The 23,242-nt window shown below is 42.0% G+C and overlaps 2 protein-coding genes across 2 annotated transcripts; both read right to left on the bottom strand.

Moving 5' to 3' along the window:
* Positions 1–518: 518 nt before the first annotated feature.
* Positions 519–9,191, bottom strand: jade3 (jade family PHD finger 3). Its single transcript, XM_058074144.2, has 12 exons — positions 8,948–9,191; positions 6,802–6,871; positions 6,671–6,730; positions 6,262–6,344; positions 6,028–6,185; positions 5,743–5,933; positions 4,640–4,851; positions 4,407–4,574; positions 4,218–4,334; positions 2,794–3,252; positions 2,553–2,670; positions 519–2,481 (listed from the first exon to the last, which is right to left on the bottom strand). Exons 3-12 carry the CDS (start codon positions 6,717–6,719, stop codon positions 1,688–1,690), a joined length of 2,349 nt encoding a protein of 782 aa, XP_057930127.2. The 5' UTR covers positions 6,720–6,730; positions 6,802–6,871; positions 8,948–9,191; the 3' UTR covers positions 519–1,687.
* A 1,603-nt stretch (positions 9,192–10,794) lies between these two features.
* Positions 10,795–22,101, bottom strand: rp2 (RP2 activator of ARL3 GTPase). Its single transcript, XM_058074161.2, has 5 exons — positions 21,814–22,101; positions 18,455–19,123; positions 17,060–17,174; positions 14,091–14,176; positions 10,795–12,802 (listed from the first exon to the last, which is right to left on the bottom strand). Exons 1-5 carry the CDS (start codon positions 21,976–21,978, stop codon positions 12,719–12,721), a joined length of 1,119 nt encoding a protein of 372 aa, XP_057930144.2. The 5' UTR covers positions 21,979–22,101; the 3' UTR covers positions 10,795–12,718.
* Positions 22,102–23,242: the final 1,141 nt, after the last annotated feature.

Here is a 23,242-nt window from a genome sequence, read left to right as displayed (position 1 = left end):
TGCAATAAACTAAGCACAAAGTCAATAAATCCACACGGTAGAATTCCAACCCCCCTACAAGTAGAAACATGCATGAATTTCTACCTGAAAAGGTCTATAGCCTGTCACGATACAAAATTTATCAAAGTGGGCCTCCGCATTATTTCATTTTTAGTATGCGGCCCTTATGTGGAAAAAGTTTGGACACCCTTGTGTTTAAACGCCAAAGTCGTGCAAATGGAAAGGCAGAGTGTAGCAATACTGCCCTCTATCGTCCTACCTAAATACATCCTGTTATTAATAGTAAATTTTTATTATAATGACACTGCCTTCACATTTATGTACTTTATAATTTGGCCACTTCATTAAGCACACCTGTACAATCTAAAGAGCTAAAGTCTGCCTTTGCAAAGATGGCAAATGCTGTTTTGACAAACACTCAGCGGTATCAACGAACCAAAAAAGTGATCTGTTTCTAATATTTTGACATAGTATCAATTTGCATCATTGAAATAATAAAAACATGCAAACAGTCTCAATTTCCTTTTTTATTATCAAATCAGGGTGACAAGAGAGAAGGCAGCCAATATGAGACGACTGATTCAGTCAGACTGTGAAAAAAACTCCATCGCCAACATGACCCTCACACCCAGAACCGGTCCTGTTTTAAATGTTAGTGCTCCAGAACTGTATGAGGACCGCCATCGTCTTGTCCCACTTGCACAGATATTGATTTGGCACATTCCCCTTTGTGTTGTTGCTACAGCAACAATAAGACAACCACAGTGACTACATTTTCATGCATCTGATTCCTGGTTAAATTACCATTTTGGGGGGGCTGTCTGTGAATATTCTCATTTTCATCCGGGGTATTGTCACGGCACTGAATCGATCGCAACTCAGATTGTCCTAGGATATGTTTCAGCCTCATCAGAGCAGCTCTAGTCTGAGAGGAGGACAATGCAGGATCCAAAAGTATTTATCCTGTAAGGTTGAGAGCCACACCAAAACAAGAACATGTTTGGTGGTGCAAGACGACTGTCAAGATATCGACAACTGTTCAGACACGATGGATATGCCACCGTAGTTGACGGGCAGAAGCCCGGTGCCATATACGCTGGATCCTGCACCATCCCCTCAGACCACAGCTGTCTGCAAAACCACCAGACTTCATCCAACCAATCAGGTAAGCAAAACAACAAACTACGTCCATCTTATGCCAACACTGAAGCAGCAAACACTGCGAACACGAGGCCAACTCAAATATCAGGCTAATGTAATGCTGTGTAATTTACCTGATGTTAACGCTAGCTTTAGCAAGGAAGCTGACCAGACCCCACGCCGAGTGTTACTCCGTTCATCTTGGTGAAGCTAGTTTCATGTTGGCAGCTGTATTCGTCTTCGTGGCAACAGTGGTGCCGCTGGTGCTATGTAGTCCCCACATCACATACTAGCTAGGGACCGTCAATAAATTACTATTGCGTTGAAGATGTGTGAATGCGATCGATTCAATGCCCTGAGAAGCCTGATACACACAAAAGGCAACTTATAAAAAGTGCGAGAAAGACGCTGGCAGTTAAAATGGAGGCCATAGTTATTTCTAACCAATCCTGTGCAAGGAAGGGGGACAGAGGCTGTTCAGTATAAAGTTGTGCGAAGTACAAAAAAAATAACACTAACTTTGAATCGGTCAACAGACAATTTGCCGTCACCTCTGCACGCGGTGTGTGATGCCCAGCGACTGCTTCCCGGCACCCTTCTGGCCGCCCCCTCTTCGCCTCGCCGTGTCTGGCGGCAGAGAGGGTCCAGCCTGGCGCCGGTGCCTCCCCTTCGCCTCGGGCTCAGAGTCGCTGAGCTCCAGGTCAGGGCAGTAGCCGTCGCTGTCGTGGTACAAACACATGTTGTTGGTTTTGTGTTCCGACGCCGACTTTGTCCAGAGTCTCTCCTTCCGGGTCAGCTTGTCAGACACCCGCAGGTCTTCCGTGGTCCGTACCAAGTTCATGGTGGCCTCCTTGAAGGACCTGCCAAAGTGCTCCATGGCAGACTTACCAAAAGCCCCTTTGTCCAAAGTCTGCTTGGGAGCGTCCCGCTCACCAGGAGTCTGACAAGAACTGTCCTTCTGAGCCACCAGCTTCTCCAGGAGGCCGTTTTTGGACGCTCGCTCTTGCTCCGCTCTGCCGTTGGACGAGTGGCCGTGGAGGGCGGCGTGTAGGGCCAGCGGTTTCCCCGTGGGCTTAATAGCCAACACCGAGCCTGTCAGGCGGCCGTTGGCGCGCTCCTCCCTGCGGGCGTGTCCGTGCAGCTGAGGCTTCCCCTGACCCATACCCTCGCTGCCGCGCTCTGAAACGTTCCCGCTGTTGTCCGGGCACAAAGGCCCGTTGGCGGATTTGGAACTACCGTTCCCGTGTGCCAAAGATGAGGATTTTGGCATTTTCAGTTTCAGCGTGATCCTGGGAGGAGGCCGGAAGAGGAGACTCTCCACAGGGAAGGAAGCAGCAAGGCCTTGGAAGACAGAACATAACAACATGAGAAAAAAGTCGGGAATGCGAGTACACCACCGCCACACGGCTCACCGGCGGAGATCTCCTGGCTCATGAGGGTCACGTGTAAGTTGAACATCTGCTCCTGGGCTTTACTCTGCAGAAGTTTCAGCTTCTCACGGCGACTCACCATGTAGCAGAGGTTTCTCACCTGCACCACGGCACAACAGATGATACAACGATGCAGCTCAACTTTATGTCAATGAAAAAGTACTTCAAGAAAAAGTCAATGAAAAAGTACTTCAACAGTTCAACTTGGAAAAACAGTACTGACCCTCTCCAGGTCCTGGCGCAAGTGCATGAACATGCGCATGCGCGTGTGGATGCTGTCCTCCTGAGGCTGCAGGACCAGGTTCTCTTCATCGTCTTTGGGCGCCAGAAGGGCTCTGTTGAAGTTGCTCTTCCTCTTAATCTTCCAGTACTGGTAGATGAAGTCCACGAGGCGTTGTGAGAGTCCCACGGCCCGTGACACCTCGTCCGGCTGGACCAGCGCGTAGAAGCCTTCCTCCAACTCCTGGAGCCGCTGAGCCCGCTGGCCCACCTTGGCCGAGTCGCAGGGTGCCTTGGAGCGTGCCGGGCTCAGACCCGCCTCGCCTGCTTTGGGCTTGCTGTGTTTGAGGCAGTAGGACTTGAACTTGACCTCGTCGCCCTCGTCCAGGATGGTCTTCATCTCCAAGCTGTGCTCAAACGCACAGGTCACATGGAAAGGAGTGGTGCAGTTCTTCACCGAGCACTGAGAGCAGGGAAGGAGGCAGGAAGTTTGTTACTGCGGACGCCACCACAATAAAAGTGGTAAAATAAAAATGAGAATTTGCTGGAACTGTTATGGCATAGAATAGGAGTGTCACCACACACGTACCTTACGAGGACGAGAAAAGCATGATGGTTAAAATATAACTGGACACTTTATTTAACTGAGTCAAAACATAATGCAGCCGTTTTGAAATGTTTATTTTCCCACAAAATTATGCTCAAAAATATTATTGTCAATATTCTGTTATTCATTCATTTTCTACCGCTTTTTCCTCACGAGGGTCGCGGGGGTGCTGGAGCCTATCCCAGCTGTCTTTGGGCGAGAGGCGGGGTACACCCTGGACTGGTCGCCAGCCAATATTCTGTTATAATATATAATAATAATACAGCACCTGGTTTTTCTCTTGCCTGTTGTCTAGTTACATCAGGACTGTCCAGCTGTCCTTCGATAGTTTTAATTTAAAAAAAAAAAAAAACATTCAAATCTTTGTGTTATCAGTTATCAGGATCAACATTTAGACTTTTTACATTCAAGCCCTTTTGCTCTATTTTCCCCCACTTTTGCTGGGTTTTTGTTTTTGTTATTTCGGCAATGAGCCACATTCCAAAGATGGCACACTGTGGACACCCTTGCTTGTTCCACCATTTATTTATTGATTTATTACAGCTAACAGATGTTCTGCGAACGTACCCCGCGTGAATAGCAGGGATCTACTGAATTAGAATCAGCTATGAGTTTGGTATAGTGCAGTTGTACGCCACTGCAAAATACAACCACAATAATAAGCATATAGTTAACAGTCATTCCGCTTTATCATCAGCAGAGGGCGCAATTAACAACATTCAGTAGGCAGGGCTTCCAGCTGTTTCGGTTCAAATGTTGAATGTCTAAAATTTGTGTTCAAATGTACGGTAAAAAAATTCAATGAAACATGATTGACTTACCTGGATGCACGCGCCCGTTTTGACCTTGCAGACGCTGCAGATGAGCGACCAGCGACTGGGTGGAATGTGCGACACTTTGGTGATGGGCTCCATCCTTTCAGGACAGGCGATGCTGACCTAGAGGGCAAAGGGGAGGATGAGAGGCGGGATAGGAAGCTTTGTGATGTTCCAAAACGGCGGGAGGCTTACCTCAGGGATCCACAGGGCGCAGCTGACGTGTGCCCACTTGGTGCCTGCCCGTGTTGCCTTCATGGCCCCGCCCTTTTTGGGACACAAGAGGCACTGCGGGTCGATGCTGAGGACGCACGTGCGGCAAAGCCAGTTTCCCACTGGGACTTTGACGATGCCGTAACAGGCCTAAAGAGAAAGCGTCAGCACGCAACATCGGCCTAATTGTGAGTGCGCCCGCCGAGTCCACCTACCTGGTGCACGCAGATGTTGCACTTGTCGCAGAACACCATGTCGTTGCCCTCTTCGCTGTCGGGCGAGCGGCACACGTCACACACCACATCCTCGTCGTACTCGATGCCCAAACCTTCCACCGTCTCGATGGCGTGCTTCATGCTGTCGTGACACTGACCCTCCAGCGTCTCCATGGTGCGCTCCATCGTCAGCTCGTCTAGGGGGTTCTCCCCTGGGGGGTGGGGGGTAGCGGGATTACATCAAACCAAATCTTTCAGAGGTCCTACGCGGGTCAGTCTTATGCAACTGGTGGCCCGCAGGCCAAAAATGCAACATTTTTGCAGCAGATTCCTAAAAACCCCAATGATAATACCCACTTTTAAAGGAGGTCCACACATTCAGTGTCATTAGGACCATAGTCCTAAAAAAAAAAAATAGCAGGACGCTCCTCTCATATAGAGGGTCCTCGACTGCTATCAGAGTGCTCCTGGCATGTAGAGGACCAGTGTTTTTGCCATAGATCCTTCAAAACGGCAGAGCACTCGTATAAAGGATCTTAGACTAGCATTGTTGCTGCAGATCCTTAAACAGACAGTAGTGTAGTGGTTAGCACCTCAGGTTCGAATCTCCACTAGTAAGCATAGTATAGTCTATCGCAAGTATAGACAAACAACCATTCACACTCACATTCATACTTATGGACAATTTGGAGTCGCCAATTAACCTAGCATGTTTTTGGAATGTGGGAGAAAACCGGAGTACCCGGAGAAAACCCACGCATGCACGGGGAGAATATGTAAATTCCACACAGAGATGGCCGAGGGTGGAATCGAACTCGGGGAAGTCGGTATCACGTGATGTTGATGTTTACGTTTTACTGCGCATGCCCCATTGACTATTCTGTTTGATTATAGCGGCGCATGCAGACAAGAGATTGGAATATTCCTTTCCATGTATACCATTGTTTTCGGAAAAATTCCATTCAGAAAGAAAAAAACTCATCATGTAAACATGGCTAATGTAAACATGTTGCTTGTGTTTTCATTATGACGAATCTAACCATTTGGTTGAGGTCCTTAACTCTCCAAGTCGGTTACAAGTGGTGTACACTGGTGAGCCTCACCCATGCGAAGCAGTTCTCTGTTGAGGCTCTGCAGCCAGTAGAGGTCCACGTCATCCAGGTCGTAGCGACACATGGTCTCCGCCAGCTCCTTGATGTTGACGTAGCCTGGTTCTGTCGTCTCCTGGCTGGAACACTGAATGTACTTTCTCTGGTGGCTGTACAGAACCTCTTTGGACTTCTCAACTATTATCCTGCACGTAGAGGACAGTCGCCGTTCAAATCACCCGCTACTTTTGTCATTAGCAACTACAAACAAAGGTGCCACACGGCATCAAGCAGCAGTACCTGACAGATGCCTGCGGAATGGTGTCCGGACTGGCCAGAACCTGGACCCCTTTCTCCCACTCCTGCTTCCAGGAGTCGGCCAGCAGGTAGTAGTCCTCCGAGGGGACGTGATGGGAATCGGGCAGCTTCATGGCACTGATCAGGTCTTTTCGGAACACCTGCAAGACACATGTACAGTCACATACCAGCCCAGCACTGCCAGCGAAGCCGGAACTCACTTCAGTCGGAACTCACTTCAGCCGGTTTCTTCGGGTCCGGAGCCGGGGTGCCCGGTTTGCTGCCATACTTGTTGGATGAGCAGAAGGACGTTGAGGGACCTGGACGCACAAGTGAACTGGCTCAGGTTCAGCTAAGTGTCCGGGATGTTAGACAACCACAATATATCCCACAGGGCATCCTCTGGTTTTTATAGTGGAATATATATAGTGGGCCAAAAGTCAGGCTGGAATTACTTTATTTCCTTTCACCTTCGTCACCTTTTAGATATACATCCATCCATGTTCTATGCCGCTTTTGCTCATTGGGGTTGCGAACATTTATGTAAAATGTAACCCTACTTTCCCCCCCAGTGTGTAAAATTACAGTTGAATACTAATAAACAGTTTAATCAATTCATTTTGTCACAACAACGGTGGTAGCTTACTCTCATTGTCAGAGGTGTCGCTGCTGCTGGGGGTCCTGAGGCGTTTCATCCTGTCACACCCTGGAACACAAGACCAGAATGAAGGACTCGTCTTAAAACGAGACACAGCAGCCTGCTACTTACTCACTCACCATAAAGCTCCAGCTGAAAAGCATGCTAGTCGCGTTCTCTGATTGACACTTCAGTGGTTCATTTTCATCCCTGCCATAAGACACGACACATGATCACATTAGCAAAAGGATGCAACAAAAATACTTGACTCTCTTCTTTTTAATTTTCCAACTATTTTAATTTTCTTCTTGTGAATTTTATTCTCGTAATTATGACTATATCCATAATATTTTCACTTTATTTCCCATAGCATTACAACTTTTTCCACAACCAACTTTGGCCAAAATTAACTTTATTTATTGTTTTGTTTCTCATAAAATAATTACTTACTTTTTTCCAACATTATGCTATAAAAATTATATTTTTTTATCATGAATAATTTTTTATAAATTTTTCTATTTTTGCTGTTTTTTGTGTCACTTTATTTCCCATAGCACAACATTTTCACATTCAAATTTGGCCAAAATTAACTTTATTGTTTGCTTCACATAACATGATTACTTAGTTTTTTCCAACATTATGCTACGAAAATTGTTTTTTTCATTCATTCATTTTCAACCGCTTATCCTCAAATTATAAAAAAAAAAATTATAAAATTAAATAATTTTAGATAGATTTTTCTATTTTTGCTGTTTTTTTTTTGGGCCCCCAGATCGCACTTTGGACACCCCTGATCTCATAGATAACGATAATCAAACACTCTTTTAAATTTTAAGTGAGTGTTTGTGACGAAAACCCGCATTTCCTATTTTCAGGAATTGCGTTCAACGACAATGCCACAATTTTTCAAGGAATCAGACGATCTGCTGAACATTTACATGTTAAGGCATCGAGGAAGGACACTGCCCCTGAATGCAACATGTTGTTTCAACAAGCAGGACATGCCTGACATTCCCTATGAGGAGAGAACGGCAAGGATAATGGAGGTGGGTGCGCTTGGACGTCATTTCACATTAAAGGTAAAAACAACAATTCCAGAAAGTTCAAGTAAGACCCACTCAAACACCAACAAGTTATTTTTAAGTCAGCAAGAGCGGTTTGATAGCATCTGCTGTTGACATGAGGCTTTCCACACCAAACTTTTGTGCGCTCAGATCACATATGATGGGGTTTCATCTGTTCATTTCCTATAGCGGTCCTTATATATGTCACAGATGAGCTGGAGCCGATCCAAGTTTACTGGGGTTGGAGTAAACACATATGTAAAAAGAACAGTGTTTCCCACAGGCCTGGAATGTATCTGTCACTTTGTTGTAGTGTCAAAGGGAGTTAAGAGTACCCAACATGCCTTGCGGGCACTATGTGTAGCACAAAGTTGTCGATACTCACACAGAAGGGTTCTATTGCAGTTCTATGGTCACTTGTTACAGTGTAATGAGCGATGACGCCAAATCTAAAAGGTTTTAAATGCAGCACCAAATCTTTGTGTAGACTTAAATTTATTTGTGGCGAGTTGCCACTAGCATTTCAACACTATGTTCAGCCCCATAGTGATATTATGTAATATTTGAGTGGCGTTAATAATAATACAATTCGCTGCTGCAAACCTCAACCACAATAAAAAGCCATACATATGTCTGAAGTCAGAAATAAATACGCTTAAACATGAATTAAACGATCATATACAGCACATGTAAATAACAACAGTGCAACAGAAGAAGGCTGCGGGTTGGGTATACCCGGAAGTGATGTCACAGTAATGATAACCCGCTGTTGAAAATGGGAAACAATGAGCAAAATTGCGGTTTCTCTCCTCGCCATACACACGCTTTGACCGCGACTATGATAGTTCCACTACTATACGGTAGTTTAGAAACGTGTGAAACACAAACACTTCTTAAAAGGTGCCCTGCCACTGTGAAGAGCCTTGGCGCCAAATCCACACGGGAGTCGAGGCCTACAGACAAAAATCAAACATGGCGCCACCACCGCAGCAACATGTCACTTCCTACCATGGAGCCTTTAAAGGGAGACAAAAAGTCAACATCCATGAGCCGCTGAGTAACGTAAATGACGCGTCCTGTGAGGTATTTAACCTGACTAAAGCACACCCACATTGAAGATCGTTGTTAAAGGCCGGGATAGATAGTATCCACGGGGCACATCCTGCCACACCGAGCCCCACGGAAACACACGGGCATATTGTTCCCAGTGCCACCATTTTACCTCCGAGTCCAGGCCTTTTGTGTCCGTTTTATCCCAATCGAGAGCCGTCCGGCACCGAGCACCAGAGTACACCCAGACAAAAAGTGGGATTTAAGCCTGCCAATGGATTAAATTGCGTTTTATGTCCCGCCACAGTGTGCTTCTTCAGGCTTGCAGTCGGCCCACCAACACGGCACAACGGCGCTATTGTACAGTGTGTCTGGTAGGATCCTAAACTCCGCCGGTTTCACACCAGTGGTGACGGGTCTTTCTTGAACGATTCAACTTTTTGAGTGAGATCTTTAAAGTTTCTGGGAAAGCGGTATGTGATTAAAATAAAAGTACACAAATAAAGTTACACAGACAAGAACGAGGCAGAACACATTTAGACACTGGAAAAGTGAAGGAAATTAGCAGTAGAAAACCATTCATGAAGCACTATGTGATTGTGAATCCAGCAAAACATGAATTTCATGTTGTAAATGTTGCAATGTAATGTTTTGTTGGTCTCGTGTTGTTTCAACACACACAATCAGATTGGACCTTTTTGTTAAATTGAGATTGGTCTTTTTTTTTTTTTTAGTAATAACTCAATTTCAGCAACAACCAAACAAAAATCACACGAGCCACTTAGAAGTCGAGCCAAAAGAACCAGCTCTCAAAATAGAACCGAAATTCCCATCACTACACGCTAGCCAGCTTGGGTGCGTTCGATTTGTTTGCTGGCGTTAGGCATTCCAATTGGTCGAGTCCAGTGAACAAGATTTACCTGAATAACTTTTCCTCACATGTATCCAATTCAAATTTATTTTCTCCCAGAAACACAATCTTATAACTTATAACACATTTTAAACAGTCTTCTTAAATAATCTTTGTAAATTGTCTTTTTGAAATTGTATTTCCCTTAATATAACTTTTCCTCAACCTAATTTTCCAGAAATTACAACTAATTTTGATTTAGTACCGTATTGTGTATTTTCAAACATATTTTTCTTTTTTTAACTCTATAATACTAAAACAACATTTTTCCTCATTCTCATAAAAATGTATTTCTTTTCTGATTTTTTCCTTGTAATTTTTCCATAACATATATTCCCGTATAAGTTTGACTTTATTTCCATATTAACTTTTTCCCCAAGCTAAGAATACAACTTTTTTCTTTTCATATTTTGACTTTATGCTGGTAAAATTACAGCTGTTTGTTTTTTTATTTTTATTTAAGCTGTTTTAAATTTTCCAGCTACTTCAGGTTTATTCTTGTAAATTTTATTATTTTAACCCCATATTATTGTGACTATATTTCTGTAATACTGTGACATTTTTCCCCAACCTAATTTTCCAAAAATGAATTGTTTGCTTTTCAAATGAAAACGTACAAAAGATCTCTTTTTAATAGCTTTATGTTTTAATAGCTTCATTATATTTTTGTCATATTACAGCATTATTCTTGTAAAACTATCACTTTTCTAATGAGATGACACCCCTAATATTTTGACAATAGGTTTTTAAAAGATTTTTTTAAAGTTATAATTTTAGAAATCACCACGGACTGGAAATGGCCCCCGGGCCGCACCTTGGACACCCCTGTTCAATGCATGATGTTTCTTTGCTTCCCTTCCTTCACACCCTCCACAAACAGGCATACATGTGATCTTGCATCATATTTAAGTCCCAAACATCAGATATAATGTACATAAATGAAAAACAATGACAAGTGCCACAAATGTAAACTTTTACTAAAAATTGAACATGAATTGGCCTGGCTATAAAAACATTCAATAAAGCATATAAAACACATTTTACACAATAATAAAAAACAACTGCTCACATGATGACCTATATATTAAAAAAGAAACAGCACATGTTTATCTCTGTTTTGGTGAATAAACAGCAAATGTGCACACCATCATGCACATGTGCTATTTGGCCATCGTATTGAAATATATTTGCACTCATCGCCTACACGGAACAATGCCTCAAACCATATGCACAGCTAAGTCACACACATGATAAAGTTTTCTACATAAATATTCTTCTTCTCAATCTTGTGCTCCTGAGCTTCCAGGCAGTGAAGAACAACCCCAAGTCCAGAGGACACTTGGGCTGCGTTCACACTTGTGATTTGTTGCTCTGGGCCTGACCCACAATGTGAAAAAGATCCTTGGACAGCTTTCATCACATCGTGTATGGCATAATTCAATATTCCAAAGCAAAAATGTTGGTCAGGTTGATGCCTGGTCAGATTTCAAAAAAGGTTGTAAAATGTACTTTTAAAGCGCTACCTTGACTTATTAGACAACGTAATTCAAATATTCCAAACCAAAATGTCATCTGTTGGGTTGAATACATAGGCTTTTTTCATATTCTGCTATTTTAACCTGGTCAGATTTCACAAAAAGCTTGTAAAATATGCTTTTAAAGAGCTTACTTGACTTATTAGACAACGTAATTCAAATATTCCAAACAAAAATGTCATCTGTTGGGTTGAATACATAGGCTGTTTTCATATTCCGCTATTTTAACCTGGTCAGATTTCACAAAAAGCTTGTAAAATATGCTTTTAAAGAGCTTACTTGACTTATTAGACAACGTAATTCAAATATTCCAAACCAAAATGTCATCTGTTGGGTTGAATACATAGGCTGTTTTCATATTCTGCTATTTTAACCTGGTCAGATTTCACATAAAGCTTGTAAAATATGCTTTTAAAGAGCTTCCGTGACTTATTAGACAACATAATTCAAATATTCCAAACCAAAATGTAATCTGTTGGGTTGAATACAAAGGCTGTTTTCATATTCTGCTATTTTTATCTGGTCAGATTTCACAAAAAGCTTGTAAAATATACACATAAAGCGCTTTTGTGAAATATTTCAAACTCAAATATTTCAAATTTAAATATTCCAAACCAAAATATCATCTGTTGTGTTGAATACATAGCAGATTATGAAAACAGGCCATTTCATTAAAAAAAAAAATCACAAAAAGCTTGTAAAATACACTTTAAAAGCGATATTAGCAATATTATGACGTAACTCAAAATTTCTGAACCAAAATGTCCTCTGGTGGGTTAAATACATAGGTTGTTTTCATATTCTGCTATTTTTACCTGGTCAGATTTTACAAAAAGCTTGTAAAATATAATTTTAAAGAGCTTTTATGACATAACGTAAATCTTCCGTATCAAAATGCCATTGGCTTAGCTGGAAATGAAGGTTATTTTTAGATCATGCTATTTTTACCATATTAGATTTGACCAAAAGCTTGTGCTGTCTACTTTTAAAGTTGATTTCTCACATGTAAATGCTGATGCATTCCCTCGTACGTATTTGTCATTTCCGTCTTTTTAAAACTGGTCGATCTCGTGTTCGTGCCCAAGTGAGACCACACGAGACCACAGGGAACCGTACCAGCGGCGCAAACGCACCAGAGTTCCTTTTAACCGATACAAACGTGACAAGTGTGAAGGCACCCTGAGAGCTCTTGGTTCACAGTTGATAGAAGCAAACACATTCATGTATAAATATCCACAGCATGTCAACCACTAACCAAGGTTTTAACAGCAAACTCTGCTAGCATTAATCTCATTTAGCAGGTTTATGATTGCAACACCCGTCAGGCCCATAAACGTTTGGACTGTGCTTTATGGTAAAAAAAAAAAAGAAAAAAAAGTGATTTATCAAAGCAGTATGCTGGTGATCCATACTGATTGTAACGGTGCAAAATATAGATAGAAAAAAAAGCAGCTGTCTAAACATCAATGGACCCGACTGCATCGTCAGCACCAATCAATCACAAGCCCATCTGCATGTCTGCAAAGTTGAAGAAGCTGTCCACGTCTTGACAAGACGTGTTCTTGTTGTCCGAGACAAACACCTGCAAGACAAAACAATACTGCAATATGCAACAGAAGCTGTAGAAAATGTGCCATGTTTATGTCAAACATGTTACCTGAACAAAATATAGTTAAAAAAAATCATGACCGACTCGATGATGCAATGTTAGCAGACATTGCGTGTGAATTCTAAAAAGCTGAAGCAAAACCGGAATGCTTTGAAAAGGTGCGAAAATCTAAATTTAGAACGAACACAGGAGCTGTTGGAAGCTGAAGCTCGCCTGAAATGCTGTGGAAATACGTATGCTAAACCGTAGAATGACATTGGTAGCTCGAATCAGGTATTTGAACCAACCATCTCTGGGTGTGGATCCAAGCCAATCACAGGGCACATATAGACAAACAACCATTCACACTCACATTCATACCTATGGACAATTTGGAGTCGCCAATTAACCTAGCATGTTTTTGGAATGTGGGAGGAAACCGGAGTACCCGGAGAAAACCCACCCATGCACGGGGAGAACATGCAAACTCCACACAGAGATGGCCGAGGATGGAATCGACCTGGTGTCTACTAGCTGTGTGGCCTGCGCGCTAACCGCTTGTCTGACATGCAGCCAATATTTCAAGTTAATTAACATAATAAGGTTTATGTTTTTGAAGTGTGCAGGACGTCAAATATCTGAAAGGGGGTACATGACTGTAAAAACGTTGGGAACCACTGCTGGAGCCTAGCCCAGCTGTGTTTGGGTGAGAGGCGGGGTTACACCCTGGACTGGTGGCCAGCCAATCACACTCACATTCATACCTATGGACAATTTAGAGTTGCCTATTAACCTACATACTTCTTATAATATTTTTACTTTTTAAAAAAAAATTCTGACTAATGATGACTTTATTCCCATAATGTTTTGACATCATTCCTGTAAAATGAGTTTTTCCCCCAACCTAGTTTTCCAAAAATGGCAACCTTGCTGTTATGTGATATTATGGTATGGTATTATGTGATACATGATATTATGACTTTAAATAAAATGACACGATTTTCCTCATAATATGTTATTTGTGTAAAATTTGACTGTTTTCACATTGGATTACAACTTCTTTGTCTTAATATGTCCATGTTATTCTTGTAAAAGTATGTCTTAATGTCATTTTTAAAAATATACAGTATGGTCCCCAGGCTACAGGTTACAAAGTGAGCTTATGTTTCTTGTTGTGACTGGCGATTCTTATTCATTTCTGGTCCATAATCAAAACCACAGAAATACTGAACGAGCAAGCTTGCCATTGTTTATGCTGTGCCTGCCGATATCATTATCTCACCTTTGTGCCGCTAAACACCTCACTGGCGATGTTCTTGCAGGCTTCCACAACGCCGTCGCCATTCAGCTCCAGGGCGATGACGGGACCTTCACAGGTAACGACAGAAAACAATTCACATTCTGCATCAGCAAGTATGAAAGGTTCTTCTTTGTCCACGACATGGACAAAAGTTATGAGACCAATCACGTGAGACAAAGCTTGGACTCGAGCTTTGGCTCCTGAGACATTGTGACAAGTGTATGCTTCTCCACAGACACAAGACTAAATATCATAAGGAAAGCCCTTCCGAGAAGATTGAAGGCAGTTATTGCTGCTGTTCAATTCTGGATCTAGTCTACACTTCTTATGGAGGCACCAGGATATTTGGGAATACTTCCGGTTGCACCACAATGCTGAGTTTAACATGTCTTGTGTTGATCAGATGAGTTAAAACCAAGTACAGTGGAACCTCGGGTAGGATCATGAATCTGTTCCAGAAGGTCTGACTCCATATGAATAATTCATCTTGTGGTGTAACTGTGATAGTGAGCAAACAACTACAGACTCAACTTCTGATGACATCATAGACTGGCGACACAGCACAATGACTTCCAGCTCCGCTTTCCATATTAACACGACGCTAACAGGGACATTTTGGGATAAACGTGGGTACGCACACTGTGTATGAATAGCATGACAACATGCGCAACATTTTCTACACAAACCTGAGAAATGTAAACCAACCCAGGTAAAATTGGACAAACCTAGACACATGCTAACCGAGGTTCATCGTCAAATACCTTGATTTTACAATATTGCACAGAACAAACTAGTCATTTTGCATCATTAAAACTATGCTGAAAACGCCACAAACTTGTTTTTCTTACCCCCAAACATTCACAATCTTAGTGTGGTTTGCAAATATAAAACATCATCGTTCACAAACTGATGAATTTTGTTTTACGAATGAGAAATTTACCAAACAACATTTATCAAACAAATACATCCTGCCTAGGAAACAAGCATGTTTCACACATACAAATAGACATTATTTCAATGATAAAAAATGTCCTTCAAGTACAAAAAACAATTCTACAATTTACCGTTGTCACATGTTTTCTATCACTAATCGTGCACCTTGCAGTTTCACAAACAAATGCACCCTTTTTACACACAGAAGCCAGTAAACATTCAGAGAATTTGCAAGTGGACCTGTTTAGCTGTCCCTCAAATCTGAACAAACAAGTTGTGTAGCAGGTGGTGGGGTACGATGGTGGGTGTTTAAATGGGGTGAGGGGGTGGGGGGGGCTACAGCTTCTGCTCAATGTAGGAATACTGTGACGTCACAGTAGCCATGTTTACATGGACTCAAATATTCCAATCGCATTTAGTTTATTTGCTCAAACAGAAAGAATGTAACCTTTGGATACACCTCCTTCTGAAAGAAAAGTGCCAATCCAAATGAACATATAATCGGATTCAAGGGGTTGGAATATTCCTTTCCCCAAACAGATTGAGGTATCTTGTACCCGCTCAAACGGAAACTTGTCAGGGTGCGTTCCTCTTCGTGGTGTTTTTCTTCTTCTGTGGTTTATTGGCAGTTGGCAAGCAGCTTTCGGTGTGCATTACCGCCATCTATGGAACAGAATCTAAACCCTTCTATACTTTAGTCACAAGTCCAGTTTTATTAAAAAATAAAATATATATCTATATAAAACATGTCCTGAGTTTAATTATAAAATATTAGCAAGCTTGAATTTGATCTTTTCCTGTTTAAATTCATCCCGGGTGCGTTCTTTCAGCGCATGCTCAGATATGATGTAACACGCAGACGTTCTTTAGTTTTAAAAATGGAGGTGAGCAATCGGCACTGGACTGCTGCGGAACGTTTGTTTTGATCCAAACTAAATTTCAAGGCTGGACGAATGAAAAACTGGCAATACGGAGTTATTCCAACAAGTGAAAGACAAACTCGAGGAAGTCGGTAACATGTGATGTTGATGTTTACGTTTTACTGGGCATGCCCCATTGACTATTCTGTTTGATTATATCGCTGCATGTAGACAAGAGATTGGAATATTCCTTTCCATGTATACATACTTTTCCATGAAAAGTCATTCGGAAAGAGGAAAAACTCCTCATGTAAATGTGGCTACTGAGTCTGTGTTATGAAAAAAAACATCCCAAACATCTTCTCAGGGCTCACTCCCAAATGCGAAATCCTCATTATCTGAAACATTGGCATCGTTTAACACAGGAATACAACATTCTGACTACATTTATAGGTCAGAAAAGTGGAAAAAGCATAATAGGTCAGTATCAGTCCATGAAAAGGAGTACCCAAACTAAACACCAGACACTACGGACTCACCAACCATGCACTTTTTCAGTGCAGCTGCTAAATAACCCGCCATGGGGCCGAAATTGAATTGAATTAAATCTCGCCAGGATGAAGGGGAATTCTGCATCTATCAACAGTAAGTTCCATCCATTCTTCATTTAGAATTATTTCACATTGTTTTCTCCATGTTAAACTGTAATCATTTTCTGTAAAATTTATTTTTGGTTGATATTTTTGGTTGTATTTTGGAAAGGATGAGTTGAATTCACATTATTGTCTAGAGGGAAAATTTTTAAATGAATGACAAAAACAAAAGTTCCACTGTATTTACGCTTATGCTGCCGTATTTACATTACAATGGGATTCATTTATGTTGACAACGCTCGGACTGGCTGCCTGACATCAACATAAGTGGTCGTCGACTTCACCGTAATCAAAAATAGCAGTTGCTATTTGATATACAGTATTTCGCACTACAACATAAACAGAACCATTCTTCATAGAAACAAGTCTTTTGGCTCCCAAATTTGTAGTGACCAAACGCGGTCGACTGTGTATGTCAGACATGGTGTACCGGGACTTGACATCGACGGGTTGTCGACATAAAGGGGTTCCACTATAAGAAAATACCTTATCTTAAAAATCTGACCTTTCATGATCCACTCCACCAGGTCCTCGGCATTGTTTTGAAACACACGCTTCACATCTTCAGGCCGCATCGACACCTCCTTGGTCTGGATCAGCACAAAGCCTTTGGCAGTAGCCTGCGTGGAAAGAGAATGTTGCGATGAGCATCAAAGAAACATACCAAACTAGCTTGGTGTTGAGTCATACATGTTTTGGTAGCAATACCAACATGACTGGAATGTTTTTTATCAATAAAGTGCACTTTACTAATTTCTCTGTGCTGTATCTTTATGTTGATACAGCTCTATATGTATCTACTAGCTACGTATGTTTCCTTTTATTTATGATGAGTGCTATTGGCCAATTCCAAGGTTTCCAAGGTCCCCTGGGGCCCAGAATTCCTAGTTGCACTCCTGCTATTGGTTATAGGATATGAAAAATGTAACCATAAAATCACATTCATAAGGATTGTGAATTCCAAAAAAGGGCAGTGTCCCCTTAAATAATCTTTGTGAATCTCCCTTTCATTATTTTTTTATTTTTCCCCAACCTCATTTTCCAGAAATTACAACTTCATTTTGTTTAAATTGTCATAACATGTCAACTCCAACAAAATCATTTATTTCTTTAATGTGTCAACTCTGTTATTAACATGTATTACGAGTTTATTTTCATACAATTATTTTTCTTCATTATGTTACGTGTTTCTGTAATGTTTTGACTTTCTCGCAAAATTGTTCTTGAATCTTTTTTTCCCACCATTTTTCCCTCTCTTTCAACTTTGGTCTTCTAAATTTCCCTCTTGTAATTATGACTTAATCTCGTATTTTAACTTTATTTTTGTAGCACTATAACTTTCTGCAATGTAATTTTTCAAAAATGACAACAACATTCTTCCTCGTTTTGTTTGTTTCTCATAATTCATTCATTCAGTCATTTTCTACCGCGGGGGTGCTGGAGCCTATCCCAGCTGTCTTCGGGTGAGAGGTGGGGTACACCCTGGACTGGTGGCCAGCCAATCACAGGGCACATATAGACAAACAACCATTCACACTCACATTCATACCTATGGACAATTTGGAGTCACCAATTAACCTAGCATGTTTTTGGAATGTAACTATTGAATAAATATTTTGAATAATATATATATATTGAATATATAATATATATATATTGAATAAAATATCTAATAAACTAAATTTTATGCTTGTACAGTGATGTTATTTTGCTCATAATATTACGTTACAGTCACAAAATGTATTTAAAACTTTATGAAGCTATATATTAAACCTCAGCAGCATTTGGGTCATGGATGAACAACGTGGTGATCTACATTGGTGCTTAATTCTGGTGTGGATATGAGATCATAATACGCATGATTGACAGCAGCCATCAGACTGATTGCAGGTCTTCTCACCTCATCAATCATCTTTCGTGCGTTGGCGGTGGTGTACTCTCCGGCGAAGAAAACAAACAGGCAGGACTCTTCGCTGTCCTTGCGCCGTCCTCCTTTCGTCAAAGGCACGATGCTGCGCGCCGTGTCCGCTGAGATCCGAACAGACTTGAACTCCGACTCGGAGTCTGGGGAGGGCACCGAGTCTAGCACGGCAGCACTCTCCGGCAGCAGGCTCCAGTTGGTCTCTCCGGAGACGGGCGTGAAGTCGTGGATGTTGCTCCAGTTGTTGTTGAAGATGCTGAGGCCGGCGTCCTTGAAGTGGAAGGCCAGCTCAGGGTAGTAGTACTGGAAGCAGCCGAACTTCATGCCGGTGGACGACTCGATGATGGGCTGCGTGGCGCAGCACAAGAACACCTCCATCTTTTTACAGTCCCGCGTGCGGAACTGCTGGCACGCCACCACACATTTAATGTCCTTGCAGTCCCGGAAGAAAACGCTGCCCTTGACGGGGCCCAGGACCATGCGGCAGTTGATGCAGTCGTCAATGGTGATGGTCGCAGAGTGGTCGAACACAAAGATGTCGCAGTTCTCACACTCCTGGATGACAAACTGTTGACCGTTCAGCTTTCCGGGGAGACGACCGGCCGTGACACCCTTGAGGCCTGTCAGCATATAGTCTTTGGGGTCAACCTGTGCCGAGACCACAAAAGAAGGATTTAGACCCACATTTTCTAATGGTCATTCAGTCCCAACCGGCTTTTATTTAAGTCTGACCAAGAAAGTGTAATTTTAGGGCTTGAGCAAAAACCGGTGCTGTTTATCAATTTTTTTAATTTATATATACAGACCTGCTCAAAATCTTAAGACCAGTTGAAAAATTGCTAGAATTGACCTTTTGGACTTTTGGATCGTAACAAGATTTTAAGTAGAGCTACAATATGCCAAAGCAAGAAGGGTGTGTGTGACAAAAAACACTTTGAAAAAGTCATTTATTGAAAACAAAAGGATTTATTGAAATAGGCTGTTTATCAGCTGATCTAAAGTGTACGTTTTCCTTGCCATCCATCCCCAAATATTCTCTATAGGATTTAGATCAGGGGAACATGCGGGATGTTCCAAAAGAGTGATGTTATTTCCCCTGCCATTGTCCTGTTGAATAACCCAGCTGATGCCCGCTGCAACATCTGCACATAACCAGCTGTCGTTTGATGACCCTGCACCACCTGAAGCTCCGGTATTCCACTGAATGAAAAAGCACCCCAGGTCATAACAGAACCCCCTCCACTGTGCCGGGTAGAAAACATCTCAGGTGTGATCTCCTTGTCATGTCAGTAACTTCGGAAGCCATCTGGACTGTCAAGGTTCCATTTTTTTCCTCATCAGAGAATAAAACTTTTTTCCACCTTTCAAAGTCCCATGTTTGATGCTCCCTGGCAGTGCCGTCTGATGGTTATTGTGCTGCAGTCGGCACCAGGACCGCCCTGTATCTTGACAGACAGACCATCGGATCCTCCGACTCAGTGCAGGTGTCATTTTTTGGGGTCTACTACTTGACTTTTTTGTTCCGTAATGCTCATGATCTTTCCAAAAATGTAGAATGACTTTCTTACTGCGGCCAACCTCAGCAGCAATGGAACGCTGCCATAGGCCTTGCTAATGCAGCTCCATGATCCGACCACGTTCAAGAAGAGAAAGCTTCTTCCCACTCCCCCGTCTTGCTTTTGAATATTGTAACTCTACTTAAAATTTTGATCAGGTTTGTATTCCACAACTTTACTCACATATTTGAGGATCTTAACATACACAAAAATTCACCAAAATTCGCACGGGTTGTCAAGCCCATCATAAAATGTGATATTCGAGAGGTCCCGAACACAAACTCCCACAAGTTATTCAGTAGCGCCCACTGCCACCAGTTTCATGCATCATCACAAAATTTGGTGGAGACTTCAATCATGAGAGGACGCATGAAAAAGTCTCAAAAACCAGGGGTTGTATTTCAACAAAGTATTCCTTGGGACTTTGACCAAATAAACCCAAATTACATTCACAGACACTTGACAGACAGGGATGATATACTGCCAGATAAATTAGCCTAGGCTAAATTAGCCTAGCCATAGGATGTGGGCGGGGCATGGCAACACACTGGTGCGTGGGGAAGCAAAGGCCTGTTCAATGATTTTATATATATATATATATATATATATATATATATATATATATATTCTGCAACTTTCCTTGGAAGTTTGACGGCCTTAACATGCATGAAAACTCACCAAAATTAGCAAGCGTGTCAATCCCGGCAAAAAAAATCATACTAAACAACATACTAACAAACACCTGAGCGCGTCACGTGACTACTCTAATGAAGACTGCTAGCAAGCAGTGGAAACTGTGAGGGAAAGAAAAACTAACTAGGTCTGTTAAAAATAATTGTTTAGAATGTATGAATGTTAGACCACATTAACCTTATTGGACTAAAAAAAAAATGTTATTTCAGGGTCCATGGGAGGCGGAACAATCAAAGACCAATGCACTCCCCACCTCCCCCGCAACCGGAGTAACGAAAATGCAGGCGTAGCAAAATAAAAGGCACCTTATAGGAAATAGCATAACCCAACCAAACCTTCCAGCTATCATGTGGTAAGTAATAAAAATGACACTAAATAACACCACAAAGTAGCTATTTCACTTATGAACATATACCAAGGACCCCCATCGCTAATTCCACTGTACAGTTTTAGCAAAGATAAGGGGAGTCGACAAAAAGTGGTACTGTGTTGGCTAGGAAATGTACATTTGCCTACTTTATCGACTATCAACAAGACTGACACGAATCGCGGGGCTTCGTATTGAAGGGTTTAGCACATTTAAGCGAGGACATCAAACCGGAAGGTGAAGTGTCTCTTTGGTTCAAGGCGGTCAATCGGAGGGGCAGCAAGGTGCAACTAGTAATCCTCTAATGGGATTAAAACAAGGTTGCATGGAGTGCGTGAGAGAGAGAGAGAAAAAGAGGCCGATGGGTCTGTTGTAAATGTAAAGACTGGAAGCGTAGTGCTCACCCGGGTGCTTCTGCTGGCTACATTAGACAGGTAAAGGCTAAATGTTGTGCAATTTAAGTTTGGGCTGTAACCTTCCTCGCCATTGCCAAAGTTACATTCCACGGAGAATGCAAGTAGTTAATGTCTATGACATGCATCCCAGAGTCACTAAACAAACAACACCCGAGCTTTTTGCACATTATCCAACCATTTCTATGTTAAAAGGGATTGTTCGGCAAAGTGCTAGCCAAGGATGATGAGTACACGCGTCGTGATGCATTGCGTAACAAACCCCCACGGGCAGCATTATCTTAAAAATGTACCAAAAATGTCCCCAACCTTGTCCCTCTTGTCCCAGCTGTACTGCTTCGGTGCCGCCTCGTCGGTGTTGTTGCCAAGGGGAACCGCGTTGCTTGTCGTCGTAGTTTCCACAGTCGTCGTTGTCGGCGTCCGCTCCTGTTTTGACGACTTTCGCTTGGATTTCTTCGAGAAAAAGCACCCCATTTTTATAATCCTCGATAAGCTCCGTTTGCAAAAGGTTCGGCAAGCTTTACGGTTAGTAAAGAGGTACAAGATTGCGTGAGGTTTAGTTGACACTGTTTTTTGCTTCCCGTTTCCCCTTCTGGTTTTCTCAACCAATCAGCGCCGAGGATGGGGTTGCAGCAGCCAATCACAGCTATTGCTGATTTGATGGGTGGGTGTGCCGCGTATGATGCGTTCAATGACAAGTTGGAACGTGAGTTAAGCAAAGCTTATACATTTTTAAATGCATTTAAATGTTTATTTATGCAGTGCGATTTGTTTTCATCTATGATTCAAATGTATAAAATGTGCTTCTAACAATAAGTCATTTTGATTAATCCCCATATGAGGAAATTAAGTTTCCTAATAATATCAACGTGCAAATTTAGATATTTTCCTATATTAATATCCATTTTCTACGCCACTTTTCATCACGAGAGTCGCAGGGGGAATGCTGGAGCCTATACCAGCTAACTTTTGGCAGGGTACACCCTGGACTGGTGACCAGCCAATCGTAGGGCACATAGAGACAAACAACCATTCACACTCACATTCACACCTATGGACAATTTAGAGTCTCCAATTAACCTGACATGCATATTTTGGGGAGGAAACCTTTGTACCCGAAAAACTCTTATATTGTTATATTTTAAATATATTTTAAATATAACATTCACGTCACTTCTTCAACCGAAAGTATCACATTTACCATTTACTCCAAACACACCTTCATCCAAACATCGACCACGCCTCCATGGGAGTTTACTTTAAATGAGAAGCAGCTGCTTTTGAACAAATAAACGTTACAGGCATATATATGTTGTGAAATTGTCGCGGTCAAACAATGCTGACATTCTGCAGTGTTAAATGAAAAAATCATCATAAACAACATGGCAAACAACCATCAGATTACCTGTCAACTTAAGCTACTTGCTCACTCTAATAATAGGTAATCCATGCCTATAGGTGAGTTATGCTCTGCTTCTAAATACCACAATGTACAAACCCCAGGTTCTGTTTAACAAAGGTGGAGTATGTTGCAGGCTGTATTCAAATGAAAGAACAAACAATGCAGTTACTGGGCAGATAATTAGAATAGAAAAACTTTCAACACCAGATGCCATGGGTCCCTGGCCACATTTCAATGCTCGGCAATCATGCCTTGCAGCATGAACTTTGCCGTCTTTTCCCCAAGTCAAGGTCAGATGTACTCCTTTGGTGTGCTTGTGCGTGGGGGACGCCAACA

The sequence above is a fragment of the Doryrhamphus excisus genome, linkage group LG4, assembly GCF_037039965.1.
Source record: "Doryrhamphus excisus strain RoL-2023G ecotype Guam linkage group LG4, RoL_Dexc_Guam_v1.1, whole genome shotgun sequence".
In the NCBI taxonomy this organism is placed as follows: Eukaryota; Metazoa; Chordata; class Actinopteri; order Syngnathiformes; family Syngnathidae; genus Doryrhamphus; species Doryrhamphus excisus.
The sequence above is the reverse complement of the archived record's forward strand: the minus strand, read 5'-3'. Positions and strand labels throughout refer to the sequence as shown.